The 15,204-nt window shown below is 44.3% G+C and overlaps 1 protein-coding gene across 1 annotated transcript in view; it reads right to left on the reverse strand.

The window, feature by feature from the left end:
* LOC139542349 (arf-GAP with coiled-coil, ANK repeat and PH domain-containing protein 3-like) overlaps positions 1 to 15,204 on the reverse strand; it is a 73,527-nt gene that overhangs the window by 36,646 nt on the left and 21,677 nt on the right. The window contains exon 2 of the mRNA XM_071347670.1: positions 2,525 to 2,582. Coding sequence (XP_071203771.1) covers positions 2,525 to 2,582 — 58 coding nt within the window. The remainder of the gene's footprint in view (positions 1 to 2,524; positions 2,583 to 15,204) is intronic.

A 15,204-nucleotide genomic window follows, 5' to 3' on the forward strand; every position in this document is an offset into this window, starting at 1 on the left:
GTCTTAATAGGACGGTGGGACACCACGAGCCAGAACAGCTTCAAGGCATCGTGGCAGAGTTTCTACATCTGTCTGGAACTCTATTGGACAAGAAATTCCATCATCTGGTGTTTTGTTGATGGTGGTGGAAAACCCTGTCTCAGGCGCCACTCCAGAATCTCACCTAAGTGTTCGATTGGGTTTAGATCTGGTGACTGAGACACCCCATCTGGTGACTGAGACACCCCATATGGTTTACATAATTTTCATGCTCATCAAACCGTTCAGTGACCACTCGTGCCCTGTGGATGGGGAGCATTGTCATCCTGTGGGGGCATAGAAATGGTAGCCAAAATAATGGCCTGCCCAGCATTTTTATACATGACCCTAAGCATGATGGGATCTTAATTGCTTAATTAACTCAGGAACCATACCTGTGTGGCAGCACCTGCTTTCAATATACTTTGTATCCCTCATTTACATTTTAGTCATTTAGCAGATGTTCTTATCCAGAGCGACTTACAGGAGCAATTAAGGTTAAGTTCCTTGTTCAAGGGCACATCTACAGATTTTTCACCTAGTCGGCTCAGGGATTCAAACCAGCGCCCTTTCGGTTACTGGCCCAACGCTCTTAACCACTAGGCTACCTGCCGACCAAAGTTTTTTTATTTTTTTACTCAAGTGTTTCCATTATTTGTACAGTACGTACAGTATATGAACACCCAAATCATGACATCTGACGAGCCAAAGAGCCGCATACCCTCACATAATGTCAAACTGAGACATTCTGCACTTTTCACGGTCATTGCTCATGCCAACAGTGATGATAGTGAAGGGAGAGCGAAGCAGCAGACCAACCTCCACAGACACATAACTCACATAATTCAAGGTCAAATGGAACAGATGGACTGGTGACATCATGAGCATTTACCACAAAGCATCAGGCTTCCTCGTTAGAGGGTAACCCGATGCTTTGAAAGCCAGTCTAATGCATTCTAATGTTGTCAGTCCTCGTCCCTATCCCCCCTGCCCTGCCACGTCACGTTTAGCCCACACAAACCTGAGCTGCTGAAACATTAAGCAAGTCGACTGTGTGAGATTATGCTTTCCTTTTTAATCGCCTCAGTACTCAGTGGTTTAAGTCAGGCCATCCCATTACAAGCATACAGTGTTATACTGATGGGTGTAAATGTACAGTAGTAGGACTCCCCAACTGGCCTACTTGTCCTACTCAGGTTGTCTAGATAGGAGGGCTGCATGCCACTTTGCTAATCAGTGTGTGTGTGTGTGTGTGTGTGCGTGCGTGCGTGCGTGCGTGCGTGCGTGCGTGCGTGCGTGCGTGCGTGCGTGCGTGCGTGCGTGTGTGTGTGTGCGTGCGTGCGTGCGTGTGTGTGTGTGAACGGGGCACTCCAGTGTAGCAGGTTAACTGGTTTAAATTGGTAGCTGCTATCACCATCATCCTTTAATTCTGCAATATACAGTACTGTACACTGACTATACCAAACATTAGTATCCTACTATTGAGTTGCACCCCCCGTTTTGTCCTCAGAACAGCCTCAATTCGTCGAGGCATGGACTCTACACGGTGTCGAAAGCATTCCAAAGGGACGCTGGCCCATGTTGACTATAATGCTTCCCACAGTTGTGTCAAGTTGGCTGGACGGTGGACCATTCTTTATACACACGGGAAGCTGTTGAGCATGAAAAACCCAGCAGCGTTGCAGTTCTTGACACAAACCGGTTCACCTGGCATCTACTACCATACCCCATTCAAAGGCACTTAAGTCTTTTGTATTGCCTATTCACCCCGTGAATGGGCACACATACACAATCCATGTCTCAATTGTCTCAAGGCTTAAAAATCCTTATTTAACATGTCCCCTCCCCTTCGTCTACACTGATTGAAGTAGATTTCAACAAGCGACATCAATCAGGCGTCATCGCTTTCACCTGGATTCACCTGGTCAGTCTATGTTATGGAAAGAGCAATGTTTTGCATACTCAGTGTATACGCCTGGACTCTCATTCCATTATCGGTGTAGTAGTAGATGGGATGTACAGTAAGCTCAAAAGGAACTCCTAAATATGCTGTAATGGATATATCACATGCTTTCTATCAAAATAAAACCACTGAGCACTTGAAGCCAAAAGTTAGAAGGACAACAGTGGTTTAGTTAAGCAATAAGGCCCTAGGGGGTGTGGTATATGGCCAAGGGCTGTTCTTACGCACGACACGAATCGGAGTGCCTGGATACAGCCCTGAGCCGTGGTATATTGGCCACATACCACAAACCCCCACGGTGCCTTATTGCTATTATAAACTGGTTAACAACATAAATAGAACAGTAAACACGTTTTTCTGGGTCATACCAGGGGTATTGTCTGATATACACACGGCTGAAATGCTGTTTCAGCCAATGAGCATCAGGGACCCAAATGAGCCAGTTTATAATATGGCTTATATTACAGGGATAATAGGATATAGAGGCTAGTTGAAAAGGCTTCCTGAGGAGGATAAAGGGTTATTAAAACAAAGGTTTCTTACCTTGTCTAGTTTCACTTCAATCTCTACCACCTCCGTCTCCACTTCATTAATGTTTGCTCTGCAAGATAAAAAAAATAAAAAAAAGGTTTTATCAGTACAGAGAAGAGTTATATTGCATTTATCATAATGATTTTTTCGCTCCATACACCGTGACTGTACTACACATTTCCCATGTCCTTGGAAAGAGAAGGGAAAGTAACATTAATCTTAGACTGACAGTGATGTTCTTGGATCTGAACACAGCTATGTTCAAGCTGAAACAGGCCTAGTTTGGGAGTTCTCTGGGGAAGTGTTAACAAGTTAAGTGACAGAGCGAGACGCTGGCTGGAAACAATTGAGCTCAGACATAACAGAGTGACAAGATGTTCAGCAGAGCTGTGGTACAGTCACACCCCGAAAAACTCTTCATCTAGTCACTGCCACCACCCCACGCCAAAGCATATGGGACCTCTACCTATGCCCTGCTTTTAGGGAGTGGGTTACACAGTGGCCCACCGCTGTCCCTGCCCTAGCCACTAGCTCACACCACTGTTTATACAAGCCTCAGCTGTGGGTGTGCACGGTGGCGGCTTCCTCAGATTGCTTGGAGACCATATGAACGGGTGAGATGGCTTCAAGACCATATGAAAGGGTGATGTGATGTAGGGATATGAAGGTGAAGGGCTGTAACATAATCAGAACAACTCAATGAAACAGGTACAAATTCATCTCTAGCCATATATTCTCAACATCCTCCCATACTTTCTCACTACCCTGTGGGACTGGGAAGGTCACACTTGACTTGAGTCAGTCAGTGTAAATCAAAAAACACATCATCGATTCTTCTTGCCTCTTAGCTCATACAGTCACCTCCAAAAGGAATTGGCACCCTTGATAAAGATGAGCAAAAAAGAGAGTACCAAATAAATAATACAAATACGGATGTGAATCTGAGTGGCTGGACACAGCCCCTACGTGGGCCAGCCCCCTAGCAATTCAAGTTCCAGCCAATAAACTTTAGCTCCTAGCCATTTGAGTGACAGCTAATAGATGCACACACAGCAGAGAGAGAGAGAGAGAGAGAGAGAGAGAGAGAGAGAGAGAGAGAGAGAGAGAGAGAGAGAGAGAGAGAGAGAGAGAGAGAGAGAGAGAAAGAGAGAGAGAGAGAGAGAGAGAGAGAGAGAGAGAGAGAGAGAGAGAGAGAGAGAGAGAGAGAGAGAGAGAGAGAGAGAGAGAGAGAGCAATGATGTGGTACTCATACTGTATCTACACATATGTGACGTAGTAAGCCATTTTTGGGTGACCACTTTTGGCTCGTGAGCGTTAAATTCAGAACTACAGTACTAGCTAAAAAATATGCAAAAGTACCAGAGAAAGATGAGATTCACTCTAAAAAGTAGAATGTTAATGCAGATTACATTTTGTTTGATTTCATTTATAAGAATCTTTAGGGGTGTCAATACTTTTGACAACTATCTTGTTTTAGATTTTGTTATTACTTGTTAAAAAAAATCTCTTCCTCTGAGCAATTGTATTAGTTTAAAAGTATATCATTTTCCCATTTTATTGAGCATACAATATAGCTCAGTATTTGTATTATTTATTTTATACAGTCTTTTTTGCTCAATTTATTTATCAAGGGTGCCAATACTTTTGGAGGGTAACTGTACAGCTCCATATTAGCAGAAAGCAGCAGCAAATCTCTCACATGTTTTACATTGGAACGAGAGGAGATAGAGGCCGCAGCGCACAACAGTGCTCTCTCTCTCTCTTACTCTCTCCCTCTCCTCTCTCCTCTCTCCACCCTTCTCGCAATCCTCCCTCTCTCCTCTTCCCTTCTTCTCTCTCACCCTCTCCTACTCGCTCCCTTTCCCTCTCCTTCCCTTTGCTCTCTCCATCCCTCTGGCCATGGGTACTGTAGATTAGGCCGGTTGGCTGGCACAGGCCGCAGTATGCAGGCTCAAGGCTCAGGGGAGGAAGGACGCCACGTGCTCTTGTCTTTCGCTCTGCCACAGCCTTTACTCTTACTACTGTTAGTCAACAGGAGCATGCCTGAATACTATGAACAGGGAATATCGGAAGGTCAGACTTAGATTTGGATTCCAACCATACTACTGCCTAATCAATACCAAACATATGGCTCTATGTTTTATAACCTAAACTGATTCCCCTTTTTATAATCTAAACGGATTCCCCTTTTTATAACCTAAACTGATTCCCCTTTTTATAACCTAAACTGATTCCCCCTTTTATAACCTAAACTGACTCCCCTTTTATAACCTAAACTGATTCCCCTTTTTATAACCTAAACGGATTACCCTTTTTATAACCTAAACTGATTCCCCTTTAATAACATAAACTGATTCCCCTTTTTATAACCTAAACGGATTCCCCTTTTTATAACCTAAACGGATTCCGCTTTTTATGACCTAAACTGATTCCCCTTTTTATAACCTAAACTGATTCCCCTTTTTATAACCTAAACTGATTCCACTTTTTATAACCTCAACTGATTCCCCTTTTTATGACCTAAACTGATTCCCCTCTTTCTAACCTAAACTGATTCCCCTTTTTCTAACCTAAACGGATTCCCCTTTTTATAACCTAAACTGATTCCCCTTTTTATAACCTAAACTGACTCCCGTTTTTATAACCTCAACTAATTCCCCTTTTTATAACCTAAATGGATTCCCCTTTTTATAACCTAAACGGATTACCCTTTTTATAACCTAAACGGATTACCCTTTTTATAACCTAAACTGATTCCCCTTTTTATAACCTAAACTGACTCCCCTTTTTATAACCTCAACTGATTCCCCTTTTTATGACCTAAACTGATTCCCCTTTTTATAACCTAAACGGGTTCCCCTTTTTATAACCTAAACGGATTCCCCTTTTTAATAACCTAAACTGACTCCCCTTTTTATAACCTAAACTGATTCCCCTTTTTATGACCTAAACTGATTCCCCTTTTCATAACCTAAACTGATTCCCCTTTTTATAACCTAAACTGATTCCCCTTTTTATGACCTAAACTGATTCCCCTTTTCATAACCTAAACTGATTCCCCTTTTTATAACCTAAACTGACTCCCGTTTTTATAACCTAAACTGATTCCCCTTTTTATAACCTAAATGGATTCCCCTTTTTATAACCTAAACGGATTACCCTTTTTATAACCTAAACGGATTCCCCTTTTTATAACCTAAACTGATTCCCCTTTTTATAACCTAAACTGACTCCCCTTTTTATAACCTCAACTGATTCCCCTTTTTATAACCTAAACTGATTCCCCTTTTTATGACCTAAACTGATTCCCCTTTTTATAACCTAAACGGGTTCCCCTTTTTATAACCTAAACGGATTCCCCTTTTTAATAACCTAAACTGACTCCCCTTTTTATAACCTAAACTGATTCCCCTTTTTATGACCTAAACTGATTCCCCTTTTCATAACCTAAACTGATTCCCCTTTTTATAACCTAAACTGATTCCCCTTTTTATGACCTAAACTGATTCCCCTTTTCATAACCTAAACTGATTCCCCTTTTTATAACCTAAACTGATTCCCCTTTTTATGACCTTACCTGATTCCCATTTGAGACGTTTAGGCCTACTGACCGCACCCACCAGTAATCCTACTGCAAACAACTCATGCTTTTTTAAATAGCTGATGTCAGTTTTAAACAGCCCTGTTAATATAATATGATAAGCTCTGCTTTTGTACAGCTATGTTTTTGCTCGTGCCTCTGAGAGGCAGCATGACAGTGAGTGTTCTTGAAATGCCATGTTTCTTTCACTCTCCCATGTGTCTGCAATGCGTGATGCTGAAACGGTGACCCATTTATAATAGCAGATTATTCTCTCTGCAAAGTTACTTCCAAAAGGAGTTGTTCTTCTTGTGACTGTGAGCACAGAAGAACGGTAAACACTCCTCCTAGTTCCTACAGTATCTAATCAATAGTGTTGCTATTGATTAACAATTGGTATTGGCAATAAAGGACAACAGTGAAGCACAGACAAGCTAGATAGGAAAGGGCTTTAGTTGAAAAACTCCTGTATAGAAGGCGGGGCTAGCCTCTCCTGTCAATTGTCCAGCATTAGAGCATGGTCCCCCTGCAGGCAACACATCTCTCCTCTACAGTAGCCTAGTGGAGCTAACATGGATTGGAACCCCTGCAGCTGTTAGCCTTCCAGATGTTTCTCCCGTGTGGTCGGGGGCTGGCTTGGGGGACAGCTGCTCCCCCATGCCCTCACTCCCATCGCCCCGTCTCACTGCACGTGACTTCCATAATGGATGCACACGGCGCCCCCTAGGCCCGTTGCCATGGTAACCACCCTCCCGAAGTGGGCTGCGGTGGATCCCATTGTGGAAGTCCGTCAGTCGACCCCTACTCTACACACAGTCACACCACAGGGAGTGGATAGGTTATATGACACAACAGCCTTGACCACAGCCTGTGTAGCCCAATCAATGGACCACTGCTGTTAATAAGTCATCAACAGACCTTTACTGCCACTCAATATCAATAAACATGTCTTTAGTTCCTTTACTCCATGCCACAAAGAAGTGCTATGTCCAACTCATTGACCTATTTGACTGGACACTTTAATGGCGTGTCCTGATGTCTGATGAAACATGAACAAACTCACACGAGAGAGTGCAGTAGCAGCCACTAACAGATTTGGGCAGCTGAATGCTGTAGTGCTGGAGGTACTAGCTTGGCCTAGCAGGCAGAATCTGGGAGTGTTTTTTTCTGACATGGAACATTGCAGATCTGGAGCAGTGTGCGTGTGTGTGTGTGTGTGTGTGTGTGTGTGTGTGTGTGTGTGTGTGTGTGTGTGTGTGTGTGTGTGTGTGTGTGTGTGTGTGTGTGTGTGTGTGTGTGTGTGTGTGTGTGTGTGTGTGTGTGTGTGTGTGTGTGTGTGTGTGTGTGTGTGTAGTTGAAAAATAATAAACAGCACTATTGTGCTGAATAAGCACTTCTCTGGCTGCTGTTGGCCCATTGACATGCTGACTGAGCTTCCCCAGGGTAAAGGAAGGGAAGGGCTGAGGTGATGTTTACTACGCCAAACTAACGACTCCAAACACAAAACGCCTTTTGTTTTCCCTTGCTTCTTTCATGGTCCACTTCTCATTCCAACTGGATACACACAGCAGCTACCCTGGAGAGAGTTGAGGTTCTTGGCAGGATTTGTATTGTGGTGCTGAACATTTGCATTAAGCCTATATGCATAAGAACACCCATACACAGCCAAACTTCCAAATGTATTCTGCAGCTCTGTCATGGTCATTAGTAAGCAGGCAGGGCCAGACTGCTATGGACTTGATGGAGGAGAAGAGAGGACAGACCGCTGAGCCAGAGGCCCCTGAGAGTTGAGGGTTGGGAGAGCCAGTACCACCCAGCCTTGCCTGGTGCAGAGCTGACTGGTGGCTGGTGGCTGGTGGCCTGGCCTGCCCTGTGTGTGTAATGAGCAGAGGGTCTGCTGAGGAGAGGAACGAGCCAGAGACAGGACCAAGAACTGAGGTACTGACCCCTGAACACTGACTGAACACCTGAGCCACAACCAAACCAAGCGCCAGCTGAGACGCACCAACCTACTGGAAGCCAAACCCGCCCCCCAATGGGGGACCCAATCAACCAATGAACACCCTCAGACAGCCCAGCATACAAATGAGAGAGAGAACAGCTGTGAAACTGAACAGAGCAGTAGCTTCAAGTGATCCTTTGTAATCACTAACTGGACTGTTTGATCAATCGTGAGTATACTTGTATGCTGCCCATTGCCCAGTTTATTTTATTGCTCTAGAAATGGAGCCAATAAGCCATCATCAATATTTCACCTTTGATAGCTCTAAAAATCATCATGTAGAAAAAAGGGGACATTAGGGGAACATTATCTGACAGGGTTAACATAATCTGATACGACAGGGGACAGAGAGGGTGTTTCCAGTCAGTTAGTGGGGAGGAGAGTGGGCTATTTGGGGGGAAAGGGGGGTGGGGGGTGGGAGGGGGTCTGGGGACGGCGGGTCCCTGGTCTGTCTGAGGGCCCTATTGTGTCGAAGGCACTTCCTCTCTGGGGGTCGGCAGCATTTTGTCGGAATATTGATTGCATTAGAGCTCTGATTGAGACCCTTGTGCTTGGCTGAATGGGTGGTTGATGGGGGGGATGTGTCTCTGTCCCTGAGTGTATTGCCTGTACTCCCTTCCCTTTGGCCTTAAATTGTATCCAGGGTTATTCTTAGCTAGCTGCTTGTCTCCTTATACCTCATCACCCCATGCCTTGCCCAGACCTCTGCTCAGCCACTGTGTGATGCAGGGTCAGACAGATGCCCCCAACTATGTCAACTATGCCATTCTTAAACAAATTCATCCTAACCTATTTTCAGAGCAGAACAAAATAGTTGCCTCGAATGCAAACAAAATACCTTACTACCCCAACACGTGCAGTAGCTACAGTATCTTCAGCATGTTATTTCAATCTTACAAACCCTCAAGTTACCGAGCTCTCATTTAACTCGTGTTCTTTCCTCTTGAAGGCTTATATTTCTACCTCTGGCCGCAAATGCTTTCTTTTCTGAGAGTGCTGCGATAAAAACCCACTGTAAAACATTGCTCACTTCAGTGCACTAGACTACATCATAGTGCTGCTGCGTTACCCTCAGACGGCCCTGAACACACACTTCTGCACTAATGGCCTCGTAGACCTGACACATCTGCAAAGCGAGAATTACTCTATGCTTTGATTACACCGTACTGGGAGACAGAGCGTGCTACTGTCTTTCGAGGCATTGATTCTACCGCGTGTAGCCTAAGCCCTGACCTCAGTTTTGTCACATGGTTACAATGGCTCATGGTGTCTAAGGTGTCAACCATGTGTGTGTCACCACCATGTCACACTGCTGTAGGTCTACGTACAGGACACAGCACAACGTAGAATCCCTCCACGCCCCTTTTGCCCCTCTCTCCTTAGCTGTGAGACACAGAGAGAAAAGGTTACTGTCGGTCAAGGGAATGAACTATGTGTTTAAAAAAACACACTACAACACTGCAATAAACAACATTTGGATTTCTTTGTCAGACTGCATCATATGAGAGCAGATTGCATAAGAGTGAGAAATTATGCTCATTTTGAGTCCACATAAACAGTACATTCCGTCTCACATTCTAAAATTGGCACTGAGTCGTTGGATTCATCTGGGCAGCGCCATCATCTAATAGACCAGTTAACTTCCTGGCCGGGAGACAAGCCGCACAGGCATTCTCTACCAACCACGTCTGGTCTGTCTGTCTTCCACTGCAGAGGGGAGGGAGGACACTAGGCCAGACGTGCCACAAAAGTTGCCATGCTATGCCCAGCCGGCAATCTATGGCCACTGTGCCTAGCTAGCACAAATGCCAGTGCAGGATTTGGAAGTTGGCACACCTATTGAGACTGACAGATTGGACACAGCAAGCAGTCAGTCTACTGTCCACCAAACCTGAGTGGTGCGTGTGAATATATGTGAAAACAACACAGCATGTGCTGTATTTTCCCCCACACGGATTCCCCATAGACACGCACTGGGATGTGAGGCTTATTCGCATGCAAAGACCAGCTGAGCTCACTTTGGCCTGACAGAGAAGCTCTAAACAGTGATATCTCATCTCTTCTCTGGAACTGGAATTAGAAGTGGTTTGGTGTGCTAAGGACAAGTTCTTTCCCCAACCTTGCTAATCCAGAATGTTGTCTGGATTGGGATGGCAGGCTGGAGGAAAGAGGATGAGGAGTGTAGAGACGGGGGCTCGTTTTTTGGCTCCTGGTAATGTTTTCCTCGCCTGACTGCACACTGACCTCTCCAAAATCAACAGGGTTTTACTGAAGATATCATGGCGTCCCCTCCAATGGGCTGGCCTGTGTCTGACCTAGACGACCAACCAACTGCCTTCTTGCTGAGGATGAACTTCTGACCGTCTGCTTTCTGCGCCTCCGCCCTTCTCATTGCTGCCTCACTGCTGCCTCCCTGCTGACTACCATTCCCCTGGACAACAGCCCATACACATGCATACTGGATTAGCCCAGCATTAGGATACCTCCCATACCCATCATCTCATCTATGACGCTTCCCTATAAGCCCCATAACTCAAACCATGGCAATGACTCAAACACATAAAGCTTTACAAAAGGCTCCACCTAGGACTGGTTGAGCACACTCAGACAATATGCTGCATTTGAAGCTAAATGATGAGTTAGTGTTTACACTGGCAAACGCAATCATCTAAGAAAGTCCAATATCTTCAAAGTTTTTAGTTTTCTTTTGAACTTCATAGTGCATTCATTGGGTGTCAGAGAGGACCCAGGGTGTTGGCTAGCACTGTCCTGTAACATTTTAGCAATGTCCTATTGGATAAGAAGCTGTGAATCTGTTGGGACCGCCTCCTTTTTTAAACCAAAACAAGGTGCTCCGGACGCCGTTAGTCAGAGAACCGTTACAAAGTAACACATGGAACTCCAAGTAACTTGCTGAGCCTTGAACAACACGTGGCATGCACATACTTTCTGTTCCTCCCTGGGAGAAAGAGAGACGTTAGCTCTGGTCGCGTCCAACAACAACCAATGTTTCACAGGCAGCTCCAGAGCTGAGCTGAGGAGAACATTCTCATTTAATCTGACCACATGCATCCCATCTTCTCAATATGCCCATAGAGAGAACAGACACACATTCTTCCACAGAGACATTCAAACCAAATAAGCCCCCTCTGGCCCGTGAGAACTCTGTTCTGTTCCTGGCCTTACTGCCATACTGCTGCCAAAGCTGTCTGGTTATTGTTCAAACTCTACAAAACAGTCCAAGAAATTCAGAAAACAACACTCAACTCCAGCAGTTCATTTGCACATGGCTAGTCAGTAGACAGTGAGCATTTATAGATTCATAAATACGTCTGTAAGAAGACTCTCTCAACTGAGATCAATTTGAAAATCTATGAAAATGCAACAGTGACATTTAGTCTTTACCCAAGCCCTACATGAATAATAAATTGCAAGTTTTGTTCAGTATAGCAGGTGTGTGGAGGAGGGCTATGCTGTTTACATCCACAGTAAATTCTTCATGACTTCAATGCCGAAAGGTCTCTAAATCAATCATCTCGGCACCCAGAGCCAACAAGAGAATACTAAATGAACTGTCTTACTGCTTGGCATGGGGTTGTACTTCAAGAAACACAGACAGGTAATGCCTCACTAACTCCCCAGGCTCCTCATTGTCCTTCCCACGCAGTCCATCAATGCACAAAGCAAGGTATCATTTAGCATGAATCAATAACGATACATTTTAATCACACACCAATCAATTACCTCCTATAATCTGGAGGAACTACAGCTAATAAATCTCTGGCACTTAATAGCCTAATTAGTCACCATGTAACTGTTGCTGTGACCCGGATGTGAACCTGAAAGGGTGTCCTAACCCCTGGGGATAGAGCAGCTGCCCCTGGCCTGCCAGAGGGCTCAGACCACACAAACTCATGAACCGCCATGCAAATGGACTGGCTGGGTGACTGGGATAGCCCCATCACACAGAAGGCTCAGACCTCACGAAAACCAACCAAAGAGATGGCCTGGCTGGGTGAGTGAGGCTGAGCTAAATAGCTGCCAAAGAACACAAAGCCATCCTGTATGTCTCCACAGATCCACTGAGCGAGTCCGAGAGACAAAGCACTGTTGTTATGACTGGCGGCAAAAGTTGAGGGAAGCTACGGTACAGAAGCTACTTTCCCGCTCTTTTCAGAATATGTCTGTCTTGACTTCCTGGTCTAGTACATGACCACCAAGACTGCAGAGACAAGCCTCTGTTCAGAGAGGGAACATATTTTTATGAAGATTTACTGTAGTACAACAAATGACAGCACTAAACTGTCAATAATATCATAAAACTAAATCTGATTATGTCAAAGAAATAGGAAGAGAGTCAGAAGAAAGAGCTGTACCATTTTGACTGAGATCAAAAGATAGAGCTCAAGTTTTATACAAGGGCTACTTCATTGCTTTTTCAAACAATGTGAAGTCGCCCGTTACGCTTTTGGAGATTTTGTGATGCCTGAATAATGGAAGTAGCATCATGGCCAACTCTAACCTAGCCGAGGGCACTGTAAGCCATACAAATAGGCAAAACATCTGGATCATCTAATTTTAGCAGCTGTTCAAGACAGAGACAATGTCTGACAGACAGATTCATAGGGCAAGTGACCTATGCAGTTGCAGTACCACACTTTAACAATTAATGATTGATGCAGTGCTACAATAATATGTGAAACACTATTATTATCCTGAAATATGGTTTAAAATCTCAACCAAAATGTCACAGGCCTAAGCATTCTTTTTTTATTGAAAAAGGTCTTATGAAAAGACCATGTTTCATTCTCTTATCCAAGCTGGATCTTGAAAAATGTTCTTTCCTGTGTCAGCCTTTTCCGCTAATATTTCAAAGCTGTAACTTGGGGACAGCTTTCAGGCAGATGTCTATATATTACTGCTACTTGGCAGATACATACTCTACGATATTTCAGAGAAAATAACCAAAGATTCATTCAGACCCACAAAATCCCCAACCTTTCCATGTCTAACTTATTGTGAAAGACCACATTTCTTTCTTCAGTTGTTGTTCTATTGTTACTTTTACAAGCATCTTTTCTGACCGCCTGAACTGTTTGGATAATCTGATAGGCAGCCATTCTTCTCTTGTCCCTGAGGGATTTGACTGCTAACACAGGGCTGTCAGTCTCACTGAGGGGGAATAAACACTGGGGAGTGCCTGTCGGAGAGGACAGCACCAGAGCACCAGGGCTTATCTGGGAATCTGCTGGGATTTGTGGCCGTGTGGCTGGCAGGCGTCCGTGATAAGCCTCTGGCTAAGGCCTCAGGAGGGCAGGAGAAGGCCAGGGGAGATGTTGAGGCTGGGGCATAGAAATGGAATGACTAGAACTGGAGAAGCCCCTCAGACGATGACAATTACATTCAATGAGTTTGCCGGTCAATGCATCACAAAACGTTAACTTGAATGGGAATGTCCATTCTAGTAATTCAATTATATTCTATGGGGTGGGGGCTAGTAGCACTAGCAGGCCGTCAGAGCACTGACCTGTGGGATCCTTCCTTCCTAAGAAAGAAGTGATTGGTCAAGGCAGGTGTGTCAGTTTCCTGCTTTCAGAGAAGCATCATCAACATCATTGATGGAGCCTGTGGCTCCATGTTTTGGTCACTAAGCAGCATCAGCAGCAGGACAATTTGTAATTATAGTAAGAGTTTTCATTGTTTCTACAACTTTTAAGCTATTTCTTGAGAGTTTGACACCTCCGGCTACCATTGGAGCTTGTCCACCAACCCAGTATCACAGATTATTGTGAAATATATTGTTTATTGGAAATTTGTGACAGGCACACAGAAAAAATTGTGCAGTACACACTTTTGTATACAATGAATTTCAATCACAGATAAAATATGTTACTTAAGACAGAAACGATATGAGGGAGTTTGGTCTGGGAGGATAGGTGGGTGTATAATGCAAATGTCTAGCAACCCAAAGGTTGCGTTTTCAAATCTCTTCATGGACAACTTTAGCAACTTTGCAACTACTTAGTATGTTAACTAACCCTTCCCTGAACCCTAACCTTAACTCTTTAACCTAACTCCTAACCCTAACCCTAATAATTTAACTACTTATCTAGCATGTTACCTAACCTTAACCCTAACTTTAACCCCTAGCCTAGCTAACATTTGCCACCTAGCTAGCCTAGCTAATGTTAGCCACAACAAACTGGAATTCATGTAATACACACGAAATGTGTTGTGATGAAAATTCTGTAACCCACACAAAAAAGTTTACTTTTTTTGTGTGCCTGTCACGAATTTCAAATAAGTAATTTGTGTCTAAGCTGTGATAGCGTGTTGCACATACAGCAACACATATGAAGTTGCACAGGGACACTGTGGTCTGCTTCCTGTAGAGTAATTGACGGATCAGATTTGCATGGATTAAGCTAATGGTTGTAAATCACAACAACTCTAATTTCTCTGAAGTGCTCTAGCCAACCACGTGTCCAGTCCAGGTCTGGTCAGCACAGTCCGTCCCCTGTCCTCTTCACTGGACACCAGGATACCAGGCCACTGGAGATTTATGGGATTATCTGACAATAACTGATGACATACACTCAAGCATACATAATGGACCCACTTACTATAATGCTCGGAGGGGAATATGTCATGCATATTTATTGATTCAGAAGCCTGCCTGAATCTGGTTGCTACTCCAATTGCTATCCTATGTGTTAGGCTTAGCCTGGTCCCAGATCGGTTTGGGCTGACTTGCCAACTTCTATGGTCATGCATTGTCACAATGTTTGGTGTGAAATATGACCCTAAGAGTTGACAAAACAGCACAAACAGATCTGGGACCAGGCTAGCTATGTGTTGCCCACTCACTCTCCTGAACATCCTGTCAACAGTATGTTTAATTGGCAGTTGGAGTGGAACACAGCACAGAACTGACCGAGAAACAATGATTGGGAATATTGCCAGCATACACCAAGAGTTCACAGCACTAGCCACATGACCTTGGTATTATGTCATAATGGTGGTGAAGTCATGTTGGAAATCCCACAGAGCATGGTGGTGGTGCTGACTATGGGAGAATGTGTCCATCCTGTTGCCCCTTACACTATAATG

Source organism: Salvelinus alpinus, chromosome 17 (genome assembly GCF_045679555.1).
Source record: "Salvelinus alpinus chromosome 17, SLU_Salpinus.1, whole genome shotgun sequence".
Lineage (NCBI taxonomy): Eukaryota > Metazoa > Chordata > Actinopteri > Salmoniformes > Salmonidae > Salvelinus > Salvelinus alpinus.